We start from the raw sequence: 27566 nt of genomic DNA, 5'->3' as shown, positions 1-27566 counted from the left end.
CAGCAATAATGTCAAATGTGTCATCACTTAGGACAGGACTTCGAGGACAGTTATTGAGGCCATTGATATAGATTTAGCCTACAGTATTTGATATAATATTGATGCTTTTTGTATGCAATTTATTTGCTAGTGTATCTTGGCTAGAATGTTTTTATAAATTATTATATTCAAACTTTTACATTAGGGCTTTCAATTTAATGAATTGCTTTAAAATAAAAACTAACTAATAAATATATAGTTGGAAAAAAAAAAGTGAGATGTGTCGTAATGGTCAAAAACAACTGTCTGACATGTTTACATTGACCAACAATTAATATAGAGCAGACAGACACACAGATTCTATGTGAATGGCCTCAAGTCTACCTCAGACATAGAAACTTGAAAGCTTATGATCAGTATGTGTGCCACTGACAAAGCACTTTTTCTAAAAAGCCAATTTTCACCACTTGTATTTTTTTAAATATAAGAACATGTGAAAGGATAAATATGTGATCCGGGACTAAAAACAGTTCAAGGAATGAAAACAAAAACAGAGGACATTTTTAGCAGAACGTAACTGAAAACCGGAACATTTCGTGATTTGCAAAAATTATTTTGAAATGCTGGAAACCGGTTATAACCAATTTAATTTTGTTCCGATAATTTTTTCATGAAACTAAAGGCCAAAGGGTTTCTTACAGTATATTTTTGGAACTACACCACTTCATGTTGCCCGAAAAAATTAAACATGTGCCTGAGCCTGAAGAAAACTGCTTCATCACACATTTCTATACCTAATTGTCCGTTGTTGATGTCGTATTCTGTGAATGAATACCATGTTATCAACTGTGTATAATTACTACATATACATGCACGGCTAATTCAGATACAAAGAAAACATTATTAGAAGTACTTTTCTCAGTTATTTCCAAGTTTTTACTTAATTATTTTTAATATGATGCATTAATACAGTTTTGATTCAGAAGCAGAATTTTCTTTGTGATTTTTTTTACATTTTATATTGATTCATACAACAAAGAAAAGCAAAACGTATATACACAGAATCATTAATGAACACCCAACCCTGACCCTCAACAAACATTCCTGTGGTCACATATGAGTATACACACATGCATAAAAAAAAAAATATATATATATATATATATATATATATATATATATATATATTTTTCATAGTTAAAAATGTTGTTATGCACCAAATTGCTATTTTGTTTTTCTGGTTATTTTTTTTTTGTATTTATTTTGTATTTTTTTTCATTTTATGTATTGATTTAAAAAACTATCAGCAGATTACTCTATCCACCTTTTCCAACACCTTAATTATCTGTATCGGAAAAGTCCACTATCAGTCGACTTCTAGTTGGAGTATTTTACACAAAATCGCACTCTAATGCCCATCCCAAATATTGAGATCTCAATACATATTTTCTTATTTCTATTTAATGCTTTATTCATCTATCACAATTATGTCTTTAAAACATCTTCACTTTTCTTATTAAATATGTATATATGCAATTTGTGATTGATCATTCAGTATACTAATTAATATTTGTTTTAATCGAATGATAGGCCTAATATAAGTGGTGATCTCAGTGAGTGCAGTTAGACTGTTGTTTCCGGTCTAAATATCGACCCTTCTAAGCTCCTGCAGTTACAAGCACCCTGTGTTCTATTCTTCCTTCTCTTGCTGGCATGGATCAATGAGCTTCCAAAGAGTTTAGTATTTTTCAGGAACTTTGCATTACTACCATCTGGTTTGTTTTTTGTTTTTCTGCCATTGTAGTCCTGATTAAGATTTTGGCCACAACAACAATTTCAGTTCATTTGGTTTGGTGTGAATAATTTTTGCAGCCATCACGCAAATCACTGCTCTGCATACATTTTTTAAATTAAATACTTGGATTTAAATCCATAAGGATATACTATTCAGTCAAGGCTATTCTTTATAAAAACTTTCTAAACTGCTGTTCTAACACTTTGCCCTGTTTTCTCAGCTGGAATGCAGTTGTGGTTATGGAACACATTTGATTCACTACAGCAATACATTTTCACTTGTGCTTTGTTTGCCTTTCTGGGTTCATATCAGTGCTTTGTTGATTGAAAGTAGACAGGGTTTTCTGTGGTCTGTGAGTGGCTCCAGGAGGGTTTATAGGGGCATTGCTGGTTTACTAGTTATGCCTGTAGTTACAGTACTTTTGATTGAAAAGCATTACTGAAGAAAGGCTGAAAAATGTGTACAGTTTGGCATTTAGTAGTTCATAATCATCCCATTTTCCCCATGAGGTCCAAATATAAGGTTAGTCAAGGTTTTTGCATAAAAAACTGTTTAATTTAGTTTTTCATAAAAAAATAGTTTTATCTGTGGTGTTTGGAAGACTTATGTAAATGAACTCTTCAAATGTGAATCGAGTAATGACTTAAAATTAACACCATAATAGGACACTCTTTTTCCTTATTTTACTTAAAAATTTGCGATTGTGCGATTTGAGTGAAATGTTATTTAATCTTGTTTACGCAAGAGTATAAACATTAGATATCAGATTAGGTACTTGGGATTCAGCTTTGTATATTAAGGAAAAAGTGTTTTAAAATGATAAATGTACATGTCACCTTTAAATAATGGGTGAAAGTATTTTTGTGACATACATCATGACATACTCTGTTTTTATAATTTTATTATTTTCACTAAGGTCCACTTGGAATGTTAGTAAAGTTTTTTTTTTGCACCAAACAGTCATAATTTTACTCATCATTTTCTACCCTGTCTCTGACCCTCTGTCTGAAACTATCTGTTTTAAGCTGCTTGGCCCTTTAAGACTTCAATATAAACGCCCACTGCTTTGATTTGCTAACATCATGCAGCCCTTCTAATACAGGCATATTTGAAACGCAATCTGAAGAAAATGAAAACTCCACAAGACCACAACAATATAATGTGCATTTCATGGTTAACACATAATGTACACCCAACACATTTCATCTGAATGTATCAAACTGTACTCATACACAGCATGAATTATCAAACAGTCATGAAATATTCATGAATTAAATTAGTTACATAATTTTTTACAATAGTCCAATTTGAACTTCCCCATCTATCAATAACAGTTCCTTTGCAAAGCTTGAATCATATTGTGACTGTTTAACAAGCAATCAACACTGAAATCTAAATACTCAAGCGTAATACAATATAAGGTGATGTTGGGTGCTTCAACAGGCCAAAGAAGAGACGCTGACCTTCACATCTCACATTTTCCAAGTTTACACACATGACTGCATGCATTTCTCACTGTCGGTGGCAGCAGCAGAATGAGATGCAAAACGATCAAAGATGTTTACAAAAGTCCAACAAATAAAAATAGCACAGATGGGTGCAAAAATGGTCCAGGATGCCTTCCAAATAGCACTACAGCATGACAGCACAGTTGAATGAAACACAATGGGGATAGTTTTTAGAGTTATAACTTGACATTGCTTCTATTAAAAACGGCGAAGATGTACACTGCCGTTTAAAAGTTTGGGGTCACTTGACTGAAATGTTCTCATGATCTTTAAAACCTTTTGATTAGAAGGTGTATGCTTAAATGTTTGAAATTAATTTTGTAGGCAAAAATATAATTGTGCCAACATTATATTAATTTCATAAAAAAACTAAAATTTTATTTTAAAAAAAGTTTTTGAAATTGATGACTTGAACCGTATGATTAAGAAAAGCAGCTAATAAGTGCCCAGTATTGACGGGAACTCCTTCAATACTGTTTAAAAATCATCCCAAGGTGATACCTCAAGAAGATGGTTGAGAAAATGTCAAGATTGTCTGAAACATTTCTGAAAATTCTAGGCAAAGGCTGGGTACATTTGTAGATGCTAAAATATAACATAGTTTTTATTTATTTAAAAAAGAAATTAGTCAACACAATTCCTGTAGTTTCATTTCTGTTCTTCCATAGTTTTGATGACTTTACTATTATCCTTAAATGTGAAAAATAATAATAATTAAGAATGAGTAAGTAACCTTTGACCAGTAGTGTATGATAACGGTCAAAACCGTTCGTCTAGTGCACGCTTGCGCAGAAAAATATTTAAATCCAGACAGGCACATGAAGGTGTCCAATGTAAGTCCCCTTTGGATGAATCTCCCATGACAGGCCCATCTCTCTCATCTTCTTCTGTGTGACTGACTGAGCACCAGTTGGCGGGGCCAAGGGTGCAATGATGGAAAAACAGGCATTGCATATGCAGAATTATTTGGTTCTTTGGATTTCACAAGTTCCAGGAATTCCAAACAAGCCGTTTTCGAAGCTTGGTTATAATAAAAGCTCTTTCTCCATTTAAGGAGGCTGTTTTCGGTTCTGAAATGTACAGTGACCTCTAATATGTCAATAGATCAATGAAACAAGTGTCCACATTCCTGCAGTGATTGAAATGACAACAAAAAATCCTAAACTGGCTCATTGCATTTGAAAGCTATTTCAGTTGTTTAATGGAGATTTATAGCCTGTGGTCATTTCAATTTACTTTCCACTCACCCTATTGAAAATAACCTACAAACACACATTTGGTAATGTTAAGGGGCCAGCGTAATTAAAAAAAATATATAGATACATGTTTTTCATAACATCAGTCACTGTACCATCCTATAAATGGAACTTTCCTCCAGCACACGTACTCCTTTTGAAGTATTGTATTTTAAGCTTAACAGGAGGGTGGGGAAGGATGCTTGCCTATATTGAAGTATTATCTCTCCTTTTCTCTTACAAAAAGGGGATAAGAGGCAATTTTAATTTCCCTTTTAACAGTGATCTGTTCGTGATTCTTGAAGTCTTTTCTAGTGCATTTGGCCTATAGTACAGTATAATGGCACTTTTCCACTGCACGTTACAGTTCAACTCGCCTCAACTCTACTCACTTTACTTTTCTGAGCTTGCATTTCCACTGCAGGTTAGTGCCCCTCAATGTGGGTGGTATTATAGGATGATCGTCATAGTTGCGCCACCTCTACTGCCGTGACATCATCTTAAACACATCGCAAACTGACCAAAATAATAACACAACTGCTAGCTGTTAGCAACTAGCTCACTGTGCTGCATAAAGCAGTTGTTGCATGGTGATTTTACACAAGTGTAACAGTTTAATTGGCCTGGTTGTTTTAGAAGCTAGCTTCCAGTAGCTGGTCAACTAAATAAAGTGAAGCTTTCAAGCAGAGTATAGAGTTAACAAAACATACCATCCTCCAGTGTGGCTGAGTCCAGGGCACTCTCCGTCCCATTGCTCGCCGGTTTAAATGGCGTCCATTTGGTCAAATCACTTTCCTTGATGGTTCTGTAGTCACTTACATTTTTTTTACTTTTCCCTACACTGTTGGTAGGTCCAGTGGTAGCCGTGTGCGGCCAACAGCTGAGACAGTTCCTGAGAGTCTTTTTCGTTTCGCTCATGGCTAACGAGTGGACCGCCTGCACCTTGTTTATTGACCACGGCATATTTTTTCCAATTTGAAAGTCACATGAACAAATTATATATCGTTGTTGCTAACTTTAAAACTATCGGGTAGATGTCGCGTGTCGGAAATCCAGTGACGCTGGTAGTGACGATTCTCCATGACCAATCAGTTATCTGCAGGGTTTTGACACCACCTTTAGTATCGGCTTGCTTGGAACCTCGACCGAGGTGGTACTAAAAAAGTATCAGGTACCAGGTACTATCCACTGTGGAAAACCCCAAAAAAGCAAGCAGAGTTGAGTTGAGTCGAGTTGTACCGTGCAGTGGAAAAGCCCCTTAAGGAAGAGCATTGACATCACTCTTTGAATGTTATTTAATGTAGACCAAAATTAGCCACCTGAATACAGATACTTTAAAACCAGTGTTGAGTCCTGTTTCCATTTTCCTTTCCTTCCTGAAGTATGATGTTTTGTGTGTGTCTGTGTGATCTTGCTTTAACATTCACACAAAATACAAATAAAAGAAGGTTTCAGTTTGGAAAGTGGAGTTTTCACACCTCATTGACGCCACTTTATGGCTGTGTAATGGCCTTATAACCACTTGCTATGTTTGTTGGCTTTCCACATTTTCAAGATTGTAAGTCTGACAGGTGCCTGCTTGTCTGCTCCATTTATGTACTCATGTTATGTATCTCAATTTTTCACCCACCCCTAATTTAATTTTCTCTATTTTGTTTCCCACACTCCTTCAGTAAGGAAGCTGAGATATTTGAATGCTCACATGTTTCACAAAAACAATTTTCTTTCTCACAAATTGTCAACTCGTGATTTAAACAACACTTCTGTCATGTCCTTGGCTGCGTTTAGCTATACTCTGGTTACAAGAGCGATTGAAGGATTTTATGCTGCTGAAGTTATTGGCTGTTACAAAACCTAGTGAGGTTCCTCACTACCTACATTTGCATCTCACTAGGTTTTGAAACAAGGTTTGATTGAATGCCCCTAACATTTTGCAGGATTCACTTTTTTAAAAAAATAACTCAACATTTTTGTATCTTCTATCCAGGCAACAGCTGTGTCAGACAAATTTTGAATCACCCCCCATTTCCCCTCAAATCCCGGCTATGATGTTCAAAGGCAAAGCAGCAAGACAAAAGACCTTGAAAAAGGATGCAACCACCCTCAGTAAATTTTTCCAGAAAAGGACTTCCGCGATCACTCTGTCAGGTTCCCAAACGAGTCTTCAGCATCACCTTCCAGTCAAAGAAGAACCTATTGAGGTGCACGTTCCACAGCCTCACAGCCTCAAGCAGGAAAGTGTGGAGGAAACAACAGGAATGGTGAAAGAGGAGCTGATGAACATACCAGTTTTCCCCTCCACCTCACAAAGCATTACGGCAGGGATAAAAGGTGACGTGTGCTTCTTAGTTTTATTTTATGCGTAAAATAAATATTTGAATGTTCTAATTTTGTTTTGATATAACTTTTTTTTTTTTTTGTGTTTGGTACATGCCAAACATAGCAGATTTAAAATATTATGTTTTACCAATGGTGGATGCAAGCACCACTCACATTTTCGCTAGAATGTGTACAAATCTAGAGTATTAACTAATGTTCACTCAGTCCTAGTGTTTTTGGAATATAAACAAATATATTTTTTTATTGTTTCCCAAAAATGGTTGTCTCTTCTTCCCCACAAAGATTTGTTTTCTCCTTAGTATGTATAATACTTGTTTTGATCGTTTTTCAGACCCAAGTTTGTTTCAACACATCTGGAAATAATGCATTTCAAGTCGACATTTATGTCTTTTAGAGAAAATATAATTTTATCTTTGGATTATGCTTTTAATAATTTGTATTTTGGTGTATTTGTGTGTTATTTTCAATTGCAGTTGAGTGTCCTGTCTGTGGAGTGGGTGTCTCCGAGAAGCATATTAATAAACATCTAGACATGTGCTTGAACCGAGATGATAAGAAGGAGGGATTGAGAAGGTATGGAGAAAATGACAGCTCATGCTGTAAATGTATGCTGTAATTCAATAGCACTATGTAAAGTTTGATGCAGCACATTTATCTTATTATATTACACTGACAGCAGGATGCATTTACAGTGAAAGTGTCAACCCAGGGAAAGGATGCCATCAATTAAGATGCATTAATTAAATTCAGAATCTTTTTCCATTTGAACCCAAGCAAAAATTAAGCAATATCACATGAGCATATTGTGTTGACTGTTGTAGTGAATATCACAGGGTTCCAGTCCCATGGTCTTTGAAAACCTGGAAATATCAGGGAATTTTACTATTGTGTTTTTTCATGCCTGGAAAAGTTATGAAAGTCATGGAAATGGCTATAGTGAATAAACATTTTTGTGGTTACGCTCTGCTCTAAAATATACCATCTAAATATTGCTATTGGTTACAGCTTGTGCAGTGTAGAACTTGCTTGCAAGCCATAGTGATATCTTATTTGTGAGCAAATTCTTCTTTTGAGTAGGTTATTTTTGGTTAACTGGTCAACATGGTTCACAAACTTGTATGAATTTTTTATTAGCAAATTGTTCTGAATCAGAATAACTTGTCAAATCAGTTTCCATAAATAAAAAACAACAGGAACTGTCATGGACATTCATTGGTTAAAAAAGGTGGGAACACTTATATAAGCAGAGCTGTGTTGGGTTGGGTCAGGTCTGTGTCTTTAAACAATCCAGTCAGAGTCCAAAAGGGGCAGAGTCGACTCCAGACCGAGTCCATAACAGGCCGAGTCAAATCTGAGTCCGAATGAATCTGTTCATGAATCTAAATGTAAATTGAAACCGTAAACTCAACATCAACATTTTAAGCTTATTTTAACCTTATAAAAACAATTTGTCAGTATTCATGTAACTAAAACTTGAAGAAAAAAAATCATAAACTAAAGAAAGTGAAAGCTGTGTTAATCATTACAACCAGTGTTATTATTGTTTCTCATTTTAATGTAGTTTTTATTTCTGCTTTTTTTTCCAATTTGTCCTTTTCAATTTAGCTTTGTTTTATCTAAAATGATCCCCCATCTAAAGAAATAATAGTCTATGCTGAGATTTCTTTTTGAGTCTCTATCTGGCGACTGGTTTTGGAAAATAATGAGTCAACACAGTAGTAATTAGCACTCGCTGAGTAGTTACATCTCATGATTTGACTGCAAATGTTTCATCCAAAAACACTGGAAAAACCCACTGCTAATATTAGGACCATTTAATACGAACATGATTGTCTAGTTAATTAGTGGAAAATGTCACAATACAGGGCAGTTCGCACCCTGCTCATGCACTTAAATCCTGATGTGTTCATGTGTATCTCACAGCAGCTGCCCCTGAAGATAAATATTTGATATTTGCTTGAGCGGCAGCCGCATTGGTCTGCAATCATTATGAAATCTTTAAATACCAACCGAAGAAAATGTCACTGAGCACTTCTTTAACTGCATAAACATGGAGAATAATAATACTGAGTCATACATTGTCCTTCAAAATTGTCAGAGATATAGGCTAAAAAAGATGTGCTTAAGATGTTACCCGGTGGTTTACAATAAAACAAAAAACAAAAACGTAAAAATAAAAATGTCATAACCAAATTCATCTTGTTACATGAAATTTAGCTTCATTCACAAACTTTGCCATCGAATAATACATTTTATAGTCTACAATTAAATGATAAACAAAACAGTTTGCGGCCAAAAATATATTTGATTGTGCATGGTTGAATGTTGTGAATGATGGTTGAATGTAGTGAATAGTGGACAAATGCTGTAAAAGAGCTGCTTGTCAATACTTTGAAAATAATAAATCGATAATATATAGATGCTGTTTATCTGTTTAGGGTTGCTGTATGCTTTAGCAATAACAATTTTAGTCTACTTAAAAAGTTAGTTCATTCATATAGCAATTTATTATTGACCATTTCAAGCTGACAACACTGCGAGGACCACAAGAGACTACAGAAACCTACATGTGTGGATATATTATGCCTAAAAAGACTTGATTGCCCAATATTAATACTATTTTTCTGAATTTTTATTTTAATATGTTGTTTTATAGTAAACTGTGAGAGACATGATTAGGGTGACTTGACTCAGTGAAGTTCTTGATTTTAAGTTCTTGACCTCGATGAAACCGAGATGCAAGCACCGTCTTGGTTACACAAACGGCGTGTGCAATTTTGCCAGTTGTGAAACTGCCTTGTTTAGTCTAGTACATTGACTACATTCCTGTCTTACGTTTTCGTCATACCAGCCACCATGGTAAACAATGTTATACAGTAGTCTCCGTATTATCATTCAAGCTTATTGGTTGACTGATGAGTGTGCCTGTGCACACTCGTATGTTTGCACATGTGTGCATGTGTTTGCTTAACATGGTGAAACAAACTCTGGCTACGTCTACGACATCATGGGGTGCTACATCTGCATGCAGACAGAGATGTGTTGGACTTTCCCATTAAAAAAAAAAAAGTCCCAAAGGCTCGATTCTGAGTCAAGTCCAAGTAAAACTGCATCCGAATATGTGACAAGTCCAAGTCCATTAAAATTGGACTTGTGAGTTGGACTCGAGTCCAAGTCCATACTGAGTACCCCAACGCTACTATAAATTCTCTAGCACACATAGGGCTGCAACTAATGATTATTTTGGATATCGATTCATTTAACGATTATTAGAACAATTATTTGACTATTCGGGCAATTATTCAAATTATTCCAACAATTAATCATTAGCTCTTAAATGACTATTCAGCTTTTGCCCCGAGTTAAAAGGTTGTAGTAAATGTGCTTACAATAAAGATGACAAAATCATCTTTTAAAACTATCTCTAAATGACATTCACTGAATTACACTGAATTTCTGTCTTTATTTTAATTTAAAATGATCTAAAAATCCTTCTAAAAAGATACATTTACTTGAGAAGCAACATAAGATATTTAGACTTGCTTTCAGAGAATGTATCAGAGAATGTATCTTGAATATAAATGTAAATGAATATAAGCCAGGTAAATGTTTCTTGTTTTAAGGATTTTTAGATGTTTTAAAATATTGAATATTATATTCAACATTCTCCAATAATTAGTTAATAATTAGTTTTTTCTTCTGGAGTAGAGCAAGTAAATTTACTTAAGGAGTTTTAGATATTTATAATAGAAAACAAACCAAAAAAGACAAATCTAAAACCATTTTTTTTGCATTGTATAATGGGATAAGACTACACTCTCTCACCTTTTTGGTCACTTTGATTCATCTTAAACACACAAAAAACGAACTCTCTTAATAGAGCTTGACTATACGATTTTCTTCACGATAAGATACACACAGGGACACATGTTATGATTATCTTTGTCACGATCCATCATGTTCTAATCTAACTTCAGCAAGCACGCAAGAGGGATGAGAATCTCCGCACAAGACAGTGTATCAGCTGGGAGAATTTGAAACTCTCTTGTGCTGTTTTTCATGCGACTCACATAAGCGGCTCTTGCCGCACTAGCTTATTATTTGAACTTCAATAAAGGATGCATTAAAGATATAACGCTGAGGTGTTTCCTTTCTTAGACGCTCTGACAGGCAAGTTTTGCTCATGCAGAACATCAGATATGGCTCTGTTTTTATTTCATGATGACACTGCTTCTATATTTACTTATTTTGTATTTTTGTATTATAATTTCCTCATAATTTGCAATCTACATTTGAAGTCAGAAGTTTACATACACCTTAGCCAAATACTTTTAAACTCACAATTCCTGCCATTTAATCATATAAAACATTCTCTGTCTTAGGTCAGTTAGGATCATTACTTTATTTTAAGAATGTGAAATGTCAGAATAATAGTAGTGAGAATAATTTATTTCAGCTTCATTTCTTTCATCACATTCCCAGTGGGTCAAATGTTTATATACACATTTTTAGTATTTATTAGCATTGCCTTTAATTTGTTTAACTTGGGTCAAACGTTTTGGCAGCCTTCCACAACCTTCTCACAATAATATGCTGGAATTTGTGCCCATTCCTTCAGACAGAACTGGTGTAACTGAGTCAGGTTTGTAGGCCTCCTTACTCGCACATCCTTTTTCAGTTCTGCCCACAAATTTGCTGTTGGATTGAGGTCAGGGCTTTGTGATGGTCAGGGCTTTGTGATGGCCACTCCAATACCTTGACTTTGTTGTCCTTAAGCCATTTTGCCACAACTTTGGAGGTATGCTTGGGGTCATTGTCATTTTGGGAGACTTGACCGAGCTTCAACATCCTGGATGATGTCTTGAGATTTTGCTATAATATTTCCACATAATTTTCCTTCCTCATGATGCCATCTATTTTGTGAAGTGCACCAGTCCCTCCTGTGGCAAAGTAACCCCACAACATGATGCTGCCAACCCCATGCTTCACGGTTGGTATGGTGTTTTTAGGCTTGCAAGCCTCACACTTTTTCCTCCATAAATAATGATGGTCATTATGGCCAAACAGTTAAATTTTCATTAGACCAGAGGTAATTTCTCCAAAAAGTAAGATCTTTGTCCCCATGTGCACTTGCAAACTGTAGTCTGGCTTTTTTATGGTGGTTTTGGAGCAGTGGCTTCTTCCTGGCTTATTTTACTGTGGAAATAGATTATTGTCTACCTGTTTCCTCCAGCATCTTCACAAGGTCCTTTTGCTGTTGTTCTGGGATTGATTTGCACTTTTCGCACCGAACTATGTTCATCTCAAGGAGACAGAATGCGTCTCCTTTCTGAGCGGTATGATGGCTTTGTATAGGTGAACGTGGTACCTTCAGGCATTTGGAAATTGCTCCTAAGGATGAACCAGATTGTGGAGGTTCACAATATTTTTTGAGGTCATGGCGGATTTCTTTAGATAAAGGTAAAAAATGCACATGCACAAAGTAGATGTCGTAAAAGACTTGCCAAAACTATAGTTTGCTAATATTAAATCTGTGGAGTGGTTAAAAAACGTAAGTGTATGTACATTTCTGACTTCAACTGTACATCACCTTAATCTGTTTGGAAAGTTTGGAGTGCACCTGGACTATGAGCTGTGTTTTCTTCCTCTCCTCAATCAAGTGTGACCTCTCCCGTGTCATCATTAGCATTTTAAATGATCTCATATTGCTTTAAATGAGATCAAACGACTGTTCGACAACAGAAATTTTTGTTGACATTTTTTTATTGTCAATAACGTTGACTAATCGTTTCAGCCCTAAACACACACACAACTTTACTCCAATAACTGCTTAGAAACAACCTAAGCTGCCATTACTAGTTTAGTAGCGGGGACTCTGGTGATCTTTAGAACTAGTAACAGACTTAAGTATTTAGGGACAAAAACATGGTATATATGGTAACTGGGGTATAAGCATAACAATTGACTCCAGACAATCATGGCCACATTACCACCTCAGAATGTGCATATATTTTCAATTATTCAATGTCCTGTAGTCAATCCTTATGTAACTGAAATTTCAGACTCCGTATTGCCAGCAATTTGTTTTTGTTTCATTTTACTCTGGCATCTTTTGGAACTATTTTTGTTGACTAAGCTGAATCAAGCAGAATGGAATGGAACTATATGTAGTGAACACAGACACAAAGGGAGTGATGTAAACAGTGAAATATTCCTGTTTTCTTGGAGCATTGCAAATCAGTGGATCAGAACTAACTGCTGAATAATGTATTTTAAAACACTTTTTGTTAACAGTAAAGTGTGCTTTTCCTAGATACCTGATGAGCTAATTTTTTTAGGACTATTTATTTTTCTTTCAGAGACTTTTTACAACCCTGTGTATGCATTTGTAGGTCCACTCTTTCACGAGTATATTGGATGAACTTTGACAAATGAACTGATTGCGAAACTACTTTGCTGAATATTTAGTTTTGTACTGTGGTGAATAATTATTGCCAATTGAAAGTAGTTGAAGAGTACTAAAGAAATGATTGGATTGCTATCAAATTATTTCACTATAGATTATAGCATGTGTTCTCCTTCCTCCCCAATTAAAAGAATAGTTCACCAAAAAATGTATACTAAATTGCTCAAATGTTCACCAAACCTGTGTGACGTTTTCTTCTGTGAAACACAAATGTTAAATTTTTAAAGAATATCCTGGCATCTCTTTTTCATTTTGCAAGAGAATGAGGGCTGGGGTTGTCAAGGTCCAAAATACCTCAAAGAAAGAAAAATAATATGTTATTACACATAACTACTACATTACATTTAGAGTCCTTTGAAGTAGGGCTGGGCAATATGGCAAAAGAAAATACATAATCTTTTATTGTTTTAACTTTAACGATTCACAATTTCATTTTTCAACCTTTAAATGTACTCCACTAAAAAGTAACTACAATTATTCAAATAGCTTGTAACTCCATGATTCAAATAGCATGTTCTTTATTAGAAATGCAAGGCAACCTGGTTAGAGAAATCAAAGTTCTTTTCATTATAGGTTTGCAAATAAAATGCACAAACGAAACAGCACACAGGAAATTGTCAACGTAGTGTAAACGCAAAATTAATTTTAATCGAATAAATCCAGATGTTGAGAAATAATAGTATAGAATAAGAAAACTGCTAAATACTTATATAGGCGTACATTTTTATCTAAACCAAGTTTATCTAGATTTATCTTGAAATCAATATCTAGAAATGATCAAGTTTATCTAGAAAGTACTCCTTGTATTCACCTTATGTGCCAGAGAAACTAGCACTCAGCATCTTGAAAATTGTGTCTTGGAACTTGTGTTCTAGTGGTTCTATATTGATGGATATGGTGTTGATGTCAAAGTGCAATTAGCTAGCAAAGTGGATTTACAGGTTATAGAGTTGTCAAGCTATCATGAATATTTTAAAGTGTTCAGGGGATGTCATAACAACTGGAAGCAGAACAGGGAGATTTTAAAACGAGTACTTCATTCATAAATACACAAGATCCTACCTTCAAGCTGTGGATGTACTGATGTACTGATGTGCCTCTGTGCTCATGAAACTCTGAGACAACAAAGTCATAAATATATAGAAAAAATATCTCTGTAAGACACCTCTGACCATCTTATGTCATTCATCCATCACGTTATAGTTAAGGTAAGCAGTATTTTTCAGCGTTAAACCTGGACAGGGTAAGGGGTGCAACTATATTTATACGCGCAGCACACACACACACACACACACACACACACACACACACACACACACACACACACACACACGTGAAAGTGTTTTATTTTATTGTTTAAGGTTTTATTTTATATTCAGTTTACAACAATTTTAATGACATTTAAGCCTCTAAAAATGTCGAGGGATGAATTAATTTTAAAAAGTACAATTGTGGAGGTGACGCCATGCTAGGCAAGCTCGGTGTACTTTGCTAGTTTTAACACTATTATTGTCATAAACTGGTGAGATTCGTTACACCCTGTTCCATAACTGTTCTAGGAAGACAATATGTCAAAGAATTGTGGCTCTGGAGACATTAAAAGACACTTACATGCTCAAGCTGATGCCCCTGAGCAGCAGGCCATGGACCAGGGAGTCGATTTGGACAGTGAAGTGAGGGAAATTCAACGAGAATTGTTTAACTTGACGGCAACGCTGACGAAGGTCATTGCTGACTTGGAGGATTTTGCTGTAATTTGTCGATCGGTCACTGCGATGGAGACTAAATTCACTGTGGGGGTTACAAGAGTGGGGGATGTCGAGAAACGGATCGATTATCTGGAGTCATCGAAGAGAGAATTAGCTGCTAATCCACTAGCATCCAACGTGGGTTTGGAACACGTCTGGGAGAAACTGGAGGATATGGAGAATCACAGTCTGCAGAATAAAGTCTGTATTGTTGGAATTCCTGAGGGAGCAGAGGTTCAGAATATGGTGGAATTACTGGACAGGCTCTTTCCGAGTCTGCTTGACATAACAGGTCATAAACTGGAAATGGAGCGAGCTCACAGGGCTCCGGCTCGGCGATCCGCTGAGGGAGACAGGCCCTGATCAATTCTGGCCAAATTTCCTGATCATTCGATAAAGATCTAGTTTTACTCGATGCGAGGAGTATAGGAAGGCTTTCTTGGAAAAACCACAGCATTTTCTTGTTCTCAGAGAGAATCGTGATCAATTCAAGGTATTCAAGAAACTTACATCAATGGAAGGTCGCTTTTGCACTGATGTACCTGGCCAAATCATAAATAGATGCTAAGGATGGTCGTAAAACATTTACATGCCCACAGCAAGCATTGTTCTTCATTAAGTCAATGGAGTAAGTTATTTAGCCGTACTCAAGTTGCAGCCGAGTGGGCCTGACTCACTGAACCATTCACTTGTCTTTTCAAGGAACTGAGTGCCTTTTTTTTTGTTGTGCTGGTTCCACCTAGAGGCACCCCTCATGATATAATATTGGGAAGAAACACTAATCATTTGATGGACTCGGTCCTTGATCATAGTGAAGAAAAAGTGTTTAAGCCCCCTAGAGCAACATTGATGCTTCAAAGTATGTTTAAAAATCTTGATCTTACAGATAATTGGAGGCTTTTGACCCATCTTTGGACCCATCTGGTAGATTTACTCTGGAATATAAGTCCCTCATTTCATCTGTTTTTGATTGCTCAATTGGAAACATTTTAGTCTCAGAAAATGAGAAATGGAGAAAAAGAAATCATATAGTTGGTGCTTTAATGTATCCCTTTTGCAAAATCCTGAATTCCAACAAATGCTTAAGCTTTGCTTTGGGCATGGCTTGGGAGGCACTTAAGGCGGTTCTTAGGGGCCGGATCATATGGTATGCCTCATTTATAAAAAAATCCAAAGCACAAGAACTCGTGGAATTGGAAGGGAATATTAAAAGTGCTGAAGTGCTGAATGTTGTCTAATGGCCTCAGAGAATTGACCCAATTGAAATACAGATAGAATACTATTTTGTCGCTGAATGTGGAGTTTTGGCTATTCGGAGCAAGACGTCAAAGCAGAGAGTGTCTTTTTCTACCATTCCCTCAGTGAAATATGCTGGTGGTAAAATATTTACCTCAGTCATTGATATTAATAATGCTTTTAGTGGGCCTGAGTAGCTCAGCGAGTAAAGATGCTGACTACCACCCCTGGAGATCGCAAGTTCGAATCAGGGCATGCTGAGTGACTCCAGCCAGGTCTCCTAAGCAACCAAAATGGCCCAGTTGCTAGGGAGTGTAGTCACATGGGGTAACCTCCTTGAGCGAACCACATTATAGCGACCATGAGGAGGTTACCCTATGTGACTACCCTCCCTAGCAACTGGGCCATTTTGGTTGCTTAGGAGACCTATCTGGAGTCACTCAGCACACCCTGGGATTAAAATGTCAGGCAAAAGAAGGGTACACTCAGATATATCGGTCCAGAGTGGAACCCTTTGAATTGAATAGATTGCACTTTGAAGGTCTCTGCGTTATTCTGTATTTTCTGAGCACTGAAGTAAAGCAATTATTGTTAATTTACACTTTACAAATTAATAAAGTTATTAATTTTATCTGACTCCAATTTAAGGTGACTTCTAATTTAGATTAAAGCTATAATTACTTTCTGATCATTCTTTTAATATAACATTTTTGGTTATTGATTATTCTGAATCCTCCTCTATTTATTGTCCTTTTGATCTGTAATTCAAATATAGTCTTTAAATTACTTTCTCCTAGGTGGCTGTCCTACCTGGTTCTCCTTAATGGTTAACTCTATTTAAAGCTCCAATATTCAAACTGAAATTCTTTAAATGGCTTTCCCCTGTCTGGCTATATCCAGGGCAGTTTCTACTATGTTAAAGCTCCAGTATTGTTCTGTTCTAATGAAATTCAAACTGAAATTCTTTAAATGGCTTCCTCCTATATTAGAGCTCCAGTAATTAAATGATTTCGGAGGAATACAGAATAAATCAAATAATAACAATTTATTTGCCAGGTAGGATTTAAAACGTAAGTTACAAAATCAATCAAAGCCAATTTTACATATGATCAGAATCGTCTGACTACAGAGAACCTCGGGCTCTGGGCCAGCTTTCCTTAAATATCCAGACAGAATAAACATTGTGTACCAAATGGTATTATCCTTTTGAACAAAGAGAATTTGGGGGTGAATGGGTTGTTGGCTTCCTGGGGTTTAACCTTATTAACATACAGGCAATGAGGGGAATATACCTCCAGATTTATTCAGTATTTGGCAAAGACCTTATAACTTTGTTGTCATTAGTTTTACAAACCTGGGAAAAAGTACATTATACCAGTCACACAGAGAACTCCTAAATGATATCAAACATGCCTAGTTGTTTTCACGGTTTTTCTGTTATATTTTCACATATACATTTTGTGTGTCTGTGCCTTGTGGGGGAGACAAGGAGGAGAGAGAACAGCTGGAGAATGTGGATGGCAGGATGTCTCAGGTGGACAATGTTTGTTAAGCTGGGTTTTTCGCACAGTGATGTCTTTTGTTTTCTCAGGTGTAGGTCTAATTTGTGAGAGTTTGAGTGTTGTTTTTCCCGGAAGTCTTGTTGTTCCATGTAGGCTTGTGCTGGGTTGGCACCTAGCCTTTCACGTGTTATTCAGTGTCTTTATATATAGTGTGTGTGTGTGTGTGTGTGTGTGTGTGTGTGTGTGTGTGTGTGTAATATATATAAATATGTGTGTGTGTGTGTATATATATATATATATATATATATATATATATATATATATATATATATATACACAGTGGGTAATGGAAAATATTCAGACCCCTTAAATTTTTCACTCTTTGTTATATTGCAGCCATTTGCTAAAATCATTTAAGTTCATTTTTTTTCCTCATTATTGTACACACAGCACCCCATATTGACAGAAAAACACAGAATTGTTGACATTTTTGCACATTTATTAAAAAAGAAAAACTGAAATAACACATGGTCCTAAGTATTCAGACCCTTTGCTGTGACACTCATATATTTAACTCAGGTGCTGTCCATTTCTTCTGATCATCCTTGAGATGGTTCTACACCTTCAATTGAGTCCAGCTGTGTTTGATTATACTGATTGGACTTGATTAGGAAAGCCACACACCTGTCTATATAAGACCTTACAGCTCACAGTGCATGTCAGAGCAAATGAGAATCATGAGGTCAAAGGAACTGCCTGAAGAGCTCAGAGACAGAATTGTGGCAAGGCACAGATCTGGCCAAGGTTACAATAAAATTTCTGCTGCCCTTACAGTTCATAACAGCACAGTGGCCTCCATAATCCTTAAATGGAAGACGTTTGGGACGACCAGAACCCTTCCTAGAGCTGGCCATCCGGCCAAACTGAGCTATCGGGGGAGAAGAGCCTTTGTGAGAGAGGTAAAGAAGAACCCAAAGATCACTGTGGCTGAGCTCCAGAGATGCAGTCGGGAGATGGGAGAAAGTTGTAGTAAGTCAACCATCACTGCAGCCATCCACCAGTCGGGGCTTTATGGCAGAGTGGCCCGACGGAAGCCTCTCCTCAGTGCAAGACACATGAAAGCCTGCATGGAGTTTGCTAAAAAACACCTGAAGGACTCCAAGATGGTGATACATAAGTTTCTCTGGTCTGATGAGACCAAGATAGAACTTTTTGGCCTTAATTCTAAGCAGTATGTGTGGAGAAAACAGGCACTGCTCATCACCTGTCCAATACAGTCTCAACAGTGAAGCATGGTGGTGGCAGCATCATGCTGTGGGGGTGTTTTTCAGCTGCAGGGACAGGACGACTGGTTGCAGTCGAGGGAAAGATGAATGCGGCCAAGTACAGGGATATCCTGGACGAAAACCTTCTCCAGAGTGCTCTGGACCTCAGACTGGGCCGAAGGTTCACCTTCCAACAAGACAATGACCCTAAGCACACAGCTAAAATAACGAAGGAGTGGCTTCACAACAACTCTGTGACTGTTCTTGAATGGCCCAGCCAGAGCCCTGACTTGAACCCAATTGAGCATCTCTGGAGAGACCTGAAAATGGCTGTCCACCAACGTTTACCATCCAACCTGACAGAACTGGAGAGGATCTGCAAGGAGGAAGGGCAGAGGATACCCAAATCCAGATGTGAAAAACTTGTTGCATCTTTCCCAAAAAGACTCATGGCTGTATTAGATCAAAAGGGTGCTTCTACTAAATACTGAACAAAGGGTCTGAATACTTAGGACCATGTGATATTTCAGTTTTTCTTTTTTAATAAATGTCAACAATTCTGTGTTTTTCTGTCAATATGGGGTGCTGTGTGTACAATAATGAGGAAAAAAATGAACTTAAATGATTTTAGCAAATGGCTGCAATATAACAAAGAGTGAAAAATGTAAGGGGGTCTGAATACTTTCCGTACCCACTGTATATATACACACACATGTATATATATATATATATATATATATATATATATATATATATATATATATATATATATATATACACACACACACACATACATATGTATGTATGTATGTATATACTGTATATGTATGTATGTGTGTTTGTATGTATATACTGTATATGTATGTATGTATGTATGTATGTATGTATGTATGTATATACTGTATATGTATGTATGTGTGTTTGTATGTATATACTGTATATGTATGTATGTGTGTTTGTATGTAATATATGTATATGTGTGTGTAATTTTTCCATAATCATTTGTGACCATAGGGATGTTATGGGTGAGGTTGGGGATTGGAGGTGATAGTGGGGTTAAACGTTGATTCTGTGTATATATATATATATATGTTTCGCTTTTCATTGTTATTTATATAATCAATAATTATGTGTTAATCAGAAAAAGTACAATTGTAATTTTCTTTAATGTTGAACTTGCATGTGCAATAATGCGAGCTATCACTGTTGGAAATTTCAAATCAACTGCACATTTTAACACATTAACAATTTGATTCCAAAATTTAAGCAGAATTACACGTATAACAAATAAATGCTTGTATTATGAAAAAGTGCAGTGTGTCATAGCTGTCTGAATGTGATCTACCATGTCCAATTTACCTCCTTAGGTGTCTGAAAAAGACATTTAGAGCAGGGGTCGGCAACCTTTTTGACACGGAGTGCCTTTTTTATTTTCCAATGGCTGTGCTGATGACACACTGAATTTTCACAGAGCACCTTAAGTGCTTTAATGTAAGAAAACATTAGTCACAGATGTTATGTCACAGATTTGCTTATTTGATTAGTGATCACGACATTCTGTGGAATCTTAAGTATTTCTTATATTATGTCATTGTGAGCATGTAATCACTAGCATTCAAGCAACAGTTAGAGAGGAGCAAACTATTTTATATATGTTTTTAGCACCTGCATTCCAATCGACATCTTGATGTAATCCTGCCTTATGATCACACAGCGTGTTTTCACCAGGTGAATGGGAGACTCGCGCTGAGTGTGCAAGCCGTTCACGCATTACAAGCCGATCAACTATTTAGCCCTTTTCGGTAAATCACACCTGCAAAATCCTATAACTTTATTTCCAGCTTTAATACATTTTTTGAATAGACTTGAAAATATATTTTAACCCCACAATGTGGATTTAGGTTTTCTCTTTTAATCGTTTAATGTTTTTTTTTAGTGTGACTATGGTTTAAGGAGGGTGTACCTGTATGCTGGTTTGGAAATCTCAAGGATTAATTGTGATGTTACCTTATTACATCATGTGTTGTTCTGAAACCAAAAAGAAACAAATGAAACAAGTAATGTAGGCTGTCATCCATGCAGCTTGACTGAAGCAAAGCAGGCGTGTTTACTCGCGTGATTAACCAAATGTGAAGTGCTGCCGGCTCGTTATGCGCGAATGAATTGCACGTGCTGCTCGAGTCTGTTGGGTATACTGCAGTCGTCGCGTTTTAGGTTTTTGTTTAGCCTCCTATTCTGCTCATGAAAACGCTGCGTGATTACGAGGAAGGATTACTTCAAGATGTAGATTTGAAATGCAGGTGTGGAATTTCTATAAATAAAATGCCTACTTCTCTCTTGCCGTTCCTGACATGCCAGTTATTACCCCTCCACATAGGTTGCCGACCCCTGATTTAGAGTAACAGAAAAAACACCTCACTAGCATTTATACATGGTAAAGAGGTGCTGTAGACAAATACTTTCTGTGCTGCATACATAATCCATTTTGATTGACTTTTCTGTAGCTTCAAAACAAACAGGAAGATAGATGACAAAATTTGGAAGAGCTGAGTGTGGAAACGTTTCCGTGGGCTTCCAATCTCTGGAGGCTGTTCAAAATTCTGCAGCACCACGGAGCTCAACTCACATAGTTTTCCATTAAAGTCGACCCAAAACATCATCAAAGGTCAAAGATTATTTACTCAAGTCATTACTGGATGACCTGCATATTATGCTGTTGTTCCTCTGCGTGGTGCCAAAACAGCACTGACCTGCAGAGGCATGGACTCTACAAGACCCCTGAAGATGTCCTGAGCTATCTGACAATACATTACTAAAAGAGAATTCCATTGCCATGAAGGGGTGTTCCCGCAGGCCTGCATCTAGCAGCCCCAAATCAGCAGGACACATTCCTTAAATCTAGGGCTGGGACAACGCGTCGATGTCATCGATAACGTCGACGCCAAAAATACGTAGACGCAAAATATGCGCGTTGATTCGTCAGACCCAAAACAAAGATGGTGGAGCCGGAGTGTAGTAGCAACACTGAGGTGGCTCCTCAGACTATCAGAAGTGCAAGGCACTCGTTCCTCTAAAGTATGGGAATTCTTTTACATTAAAGGAAACAATTCTGTGATATGTCGTCTTTGCAAAATGGAGATAACCTTCCATTCTAGCACCACGGCAATGCACCAGCACCTGAAGAGGCGCCGCTCGCACGCACAGTATTCTTAAGGTGAAAAGAAAGTGTCAGAGTGTAAGTTGTTATTTGCATGTGAATGAAGATGCTTTTTTTCAGTATGTTCAACATAAATGTTGAATTCTGAATGTTTATTTTCATTATTTATTTTTTGTTGGAAAAGCACTTTCTGTATTAGCTTAAAGCCCCCAAGTTTACAATAGTTACTGTATTCTTTCAATAGCTCTAAGAAAGGGTGGCTGGGTGACCTTTTTATTTTTTTATTGAATGCTAGACATCAGAATGCATTATTTTGCTCTTTTACACTTTTACTTTTATTTTTTATTTTATTTTTGAGTTTAAGAAAAAGGTGAGTGGCAGAGTGTATTACTACTATATGTTGTTGTTATTTTTATGTGAATGAAGAATTAAAAGATGCACTTTTTTCAGTAAACTAGGACTATGTGTTTTCAACATAAATGTTCAATTCTGTTGGTTCAGGAAGGACGCCATGACAGGCTGCTGGCTCCCACTGTCGTTGTTAATTTTTATTTTTTGTTGGAAAAGCACTTCTGTATTAGCTTAAAGCCCTCAAGTTTACATTGGTTACTGTATTCTTTCAATTGCTCTAAACAAGTATTTTGGGTGACCTTTTTATTTTTTTATTGAATGCTAGACATCAAGTTGTTGTTATTTTAATCTGAAAGAAGAATTACAAGATGCACTTTTTTCAGTAAGCTAGGTCTATGTGTTTTCAAGGCTTCAAGGTTTTATTGAATGCTACCTCTGACTAAGAATGCATTACTTTGCACTTTGCACTTGTATAGAATTTTAAGAGCAATAAACATATATTGCAATGTTAAGGAATTAATTTGTTTTATTGAGATATGTAAATCAACATGTATAAATTGCTATTAGTCAATTAATGGGGAGATAATCGAATCGGACTGGAAAAATGAATCGTTAGATTAATCGATGCATTGGAAAAATAATCGCTAGATTAATCGTTTAAAAAATAATCGTTTATCCCAGCCCTACTTAAATCATGAAAACTTTCTGTGCCACAGTAGACCTTCTGTCGGTTTGGACCAGATGGGATAGACTTTGCCCTAGCGCATCAATGAGCCTTGGGCTCCCAACACCCTCTCGCCGGTTTATAGTTCGTCCTTGTTTGGACCACTGTCGGTAGGTAAGCCTTGCATTTTCAGAGATGCTTTGACCCTGTCATCTGACCATAACAATTTGACCCATGGCAAAGTCACGCAGGTCTTTACTCCTGCCCATTTCACCTGCATTCAATACGTTGACTACGAGAATTGATTGTTTGCTTACAATCTAATATACCCAGACCTTGACATGTGGCCTTGTTAAGAGATGAGCAATGTTAATAGCTTCACCTGTGAGTGGATTAATGTTTTGGCTCATCACTGCATTGTGTATACATATCTTTCATAGAGCCTACACAATGTATTTTCAGTTACAAGTATGTCTTGTTGTGGTTTGACTGCTTGAATGAAAGACCTGTTCAATGCTACATGCAAGGGGAAAGGCATAATAAACATTTCTAATCATTCCGTTTGTACAGTGACACCAGTATCATACACTAACCTGCTAACTCTTCAATGTCACTTTATTAATTCTTGAAGAAGTACAGAATCCTTTGTAACTTTGGACTGCCATCAACTCGTAATGTGTATGTGTGATATGCCTCAACCGGCTTCAGTAAATTTTATGGAATGCAGCTGCATGGCAATGAATAGAAAGCACACAAATTAGGCTTCTAATTTAAACGTTGGCTGATGGTAATATATCCATGCCATAAAATGTATTGATAAAATATTGTACTGATCAATAATCGATATATCAATATTTTATGACATCCGTATCAAATACTAAAAATGCAGTGCTTCCGGAAATTATTCACAGCGCTTCACTTTTTCCAAATTATTTTATGTTACAGCCTTATTCCAAAATTGTTTAGATTAATTATTTCCCTCAAAATTCTTCGAACAATACCCCATAATGACAACGTGAAAGAAGTTTGTTTGAAATCTTTGCAAATTTATAAAAAATATAAAATGAAAAAAATCACATGTACAAAAGTTTTCAGAGCCTTTGCTCAAGACTTTGTTGAATCACCTTTGGCACCAATTACAGCCTCAATTCTTTTTCTGTATGACGATACAAGCTTGGCACATCTATTTTTTGGCAGTTTCTCCCATTCTTTTTTGCAAGACCTCTCAAGCTCCATCAGGTTGGATGGGGAGCGTCTGTGCACAGCCATTATCAGATCTCTCCAGAGATGTTCAGTCGGGTTCAAGTCTGGGCTCTGGCTGGGTCACTCAAGGACATTCACTGACTAAGGCAGGTGACCAAGTCTCTCCGCCAGTCTCAGTTTGGCCGGGCGGCCAGCTCTAGGAAGAGTCCTGGTGGTTCCAAACTTCCATTTACAGATGATGGAGGCCACTGTGCTCATTGGGACCTTCAATGCTGTAGAAATTTGTCTACCCTTCCCCAGATCTGTGCCTCGATACAATCCTGTCTCGGAGGTCTGCAGACAATTCCTTGGAATTCATGGCTTGGTTTGTGCTCTGACATGCACTGTTAACTGTGGGACCTTATATAGACAGGTGTGTGCCTTTGCAAATCATGTCCAATCAACTGAATTTCCAATCAAGTTGTAGAAACATCTCAAGGATGATCAGTGGAAACAGGATGCACCGGAGCTCAATTTTGAGTGTCATGGCAAAGGCTGTGAATACTTATATACATGTGTTTTTTTTGCCCTGTTTTTTTATATTTAATAAATTTGCAAAGATTTCAAACAAACTAATTTCACGTTGTCATTATGGGGTATTGTTTGTAGGAAACAATAGCAAATATTGTTTTTAGGAAATTGAGGAAAATAATGAATTTAATCAATTTTGGAATAAGGCTGTAACATAGTATAGAAATGTACCTGGAGTCATTAATAGATTTGTAAAGAATATTTACATGTTTTGTTTATGACTGTTAAAACACTCGTTCAAGACAATCCAAATATCTCTCTCTCTCTGTACAGTTGGACAGTATAAAATGTAATATATAAATAACAGCAATATATAAATTATTATTATTCATTTGACCACATCACATTGTGTGTGTGTGTTGGTCCAGATCTTTCAATGTCCCTCAGGTTGTGGCATGCTGATACATATTGGGCAGCAAGATGTGCCCTGTCCCCTTCTCCTAGGAGTATTTGTAATTTTAAGAGGTCATTTAGGTCTTTAAATTCTGAAGTTTCAGAGTTAAACTTGTTTAAGTAAACATTCCTTATTTCTGTGAATGTTTCACATTTTAGGAGGAAGTGCATTTCTGTCTCGACCTCACCTGTCCAACAGTGAGCACATATTCTGTTATCTTTTGGTTGCCATGATTTTTTGTGTATTCCTGTTTCAGTTGTGGTCACTGAGCCTGTACTTGGTTAGGGTCTGTCTCTGTTTTCTATCTCTGACAGTAAAGATATATTTTGCCAACACATAGTCTCTGTTTAGGGCCAGATAACATTCTAATCGACTTTGGCTTTTAGTTTCTTCTTTCCAATGTTCCAAATAGGTTTCTTTGCATTGTGATATAATTTGGTTTACTCTGATTGGTGTTTGGAAAACAGTGTTGATGTGAGACTGGTCAAAGTGTGTTTGTGGGGGGACAATTAGTCTCAGCACCAACTGATGTAGGGGACTCATTTCTGGGCTCAGCTCTTGGATTTGGAGGGCTTTGGATTGAATGGTGTCTCGGGGGCTGGATTTAAGGTGAATGAAGAGTTTAAGTGCTCTCTTTTGAATGCTAATTATCAGTGGGTATCTACCTAATTCTGCTCTACATGATTTGTTGGTGTATTTCTGTGTACACGTAAGATGTATCTGCAGAATTCTGCATGTAAAGATTCTGTTGGGTTTTTGTCCCATCGTGTATAGCTGTGATGACGGAGTGGACCCCACACTTCACTACCATACAGCGCAATAGGCTGGATGACACTATCAAATATTTTCAGCCAGATTTTAATTGGAATTTGGAGATTATAAAATGTTCTCTTATTTGCATTTAGGGCCCTTCAAGCTTTTTCTTTGAATGCATTCACTGCCACGTTGAAACTAACTTCATTTATATGATTATTTATATTAAACTGGTATTTGTTTTCTTGACACTTGGGCCGTTTCTGAAAAATCACGACATTTAGTTTTCTTCATGTTTACTGTTAGAGCCCAGTCTTGACAGTATTTTTCGACTATGTCCAGCTGCAGCTGTAGTCCTTGTTCAGTAGGAGTCAGTAGCACAAGGTCGTCAGTAGCACAAGGTCGTCAGTAGCACAAGGTCGTCAGCAGCACAAGGTCGTCAGCAGCACAAGGTCGTCAGCAGCACAAGGTCGTCAGCAGCACAAGGTCGTCAGCATAAAGCAGATACTTCACCTCTCCATCTGGGGGGCACATTGATCCAACTGAACAGCAAGTTCATTTATATATACATAAAGTTGGACTTTAATTGCAACCCTAATGTGGATACCTCTTCTCTGGGTGAAGAATTCAGTTTGTTTGTCTCCAGTTTTAACAGCACACTTGTTTTTCGAATAATATTGATTTAATCAGATCATATATTTTGCCACCTATACCACAATGCAGAAGTCTATAATATAGACTTCAATTAGATTTTTACAAAAGATGGAGCGTTTGTCAAGGAAATTAAGTATTCTTTTGTTAAGAATACTGCTGAATAGCTTACCTAGACAACTGCTTACACAGATGCCACGGTAGTTTTTAGGGTCTAATTTGTCCCCGCTCTTATAAATGGGGGAAATGAGTCCTTTGCACCAGAGGTCAGGAAAACATCCTGACTGTATTACAATGTTGAACAACTTCAACTTCAAATGCAGCACCCCACAGATGCCCTCTGCATCTGTGGGGTGCTGCATTTGAGCATTTCATTTCGGATGCTGTCTGGACCACAAGCTTTCTTTGGCCAGGGAGACAATTTATATGGGTGGTCAATTCTTCCCAAGTAAATAGTAAATCAAGGGGGTTTTGGTTGTTTTTAATTGTTTATTCACATTTTTGGAGTTTATCTTTTATAATGCTTTGATCTGGATTAATTTCATTTATTGGTATGTCTTTGTACAGACTTTCAAAATGGGCTCTCCAGACGCCACCATTTTGGATGGGTAATGCATGTAATGGTTCCTTTCTGTTGAAGTTGTTCCACATATCCCAGAATTGATTTTGATTAAGGGCGTCCTCAATATCTTCAGGTTTCTTGTGGGTATAATTTAGTTTTTTGTTTCTAATTGTATGTTTATATTTAT

The 27566-nt window shown here is 36.8% G+C and overlaps 1 protein-coding gene across 7 annotated transcripts in view; it reads left to right on the top strand.

Annotated features, from left to right (window-relative positions):
- Positions 1 to 27566, top strand: part of LOC127646194 (E3 ubiquitin-protein ligase RAD18-like) — a 104109-nt gene that overhangs the window by 7350 nt on the left and 69193 nt on the right. For all 7 annotated transcript variants that reach the window (XM_052129689.1, XM_052129690.1, XM_052129691.1 and 4 more), the window contains exons 5-6: positions 6505 to 6848; positions 7331 to 7430. In XM_052129689.1, coding sequence (XP_051985649.1) covers positions 6505 to 6848; positions 7331 to 7430 — 444 coding nt within the window. The remainder of the gene's footprint in view (positions 1 to 6504; positions 6849 to 7330; positions 7431 to 27566) is intronic.

This window comes from Xyrauchen texanus, chromosome 7 (genome assembly GCF_025860055.1).
Source record: "Xyrauchen texanus isolate HMW12.3.18 chromosome 7, RBS_HiC_50CHRs, whole genome shotgun sequence".
NCBI lineage: Eukaryota > Metazoa > Chordata > Actinopteri > Cypriniformes > Catostomidae > Xyrauchen > Xyrauchen texanus.
The sequence above is the reverse complement of the archived record's forward strand: the minus strand, read 5'-3'. Positions and strand labels throughout refer to the sequence as shown.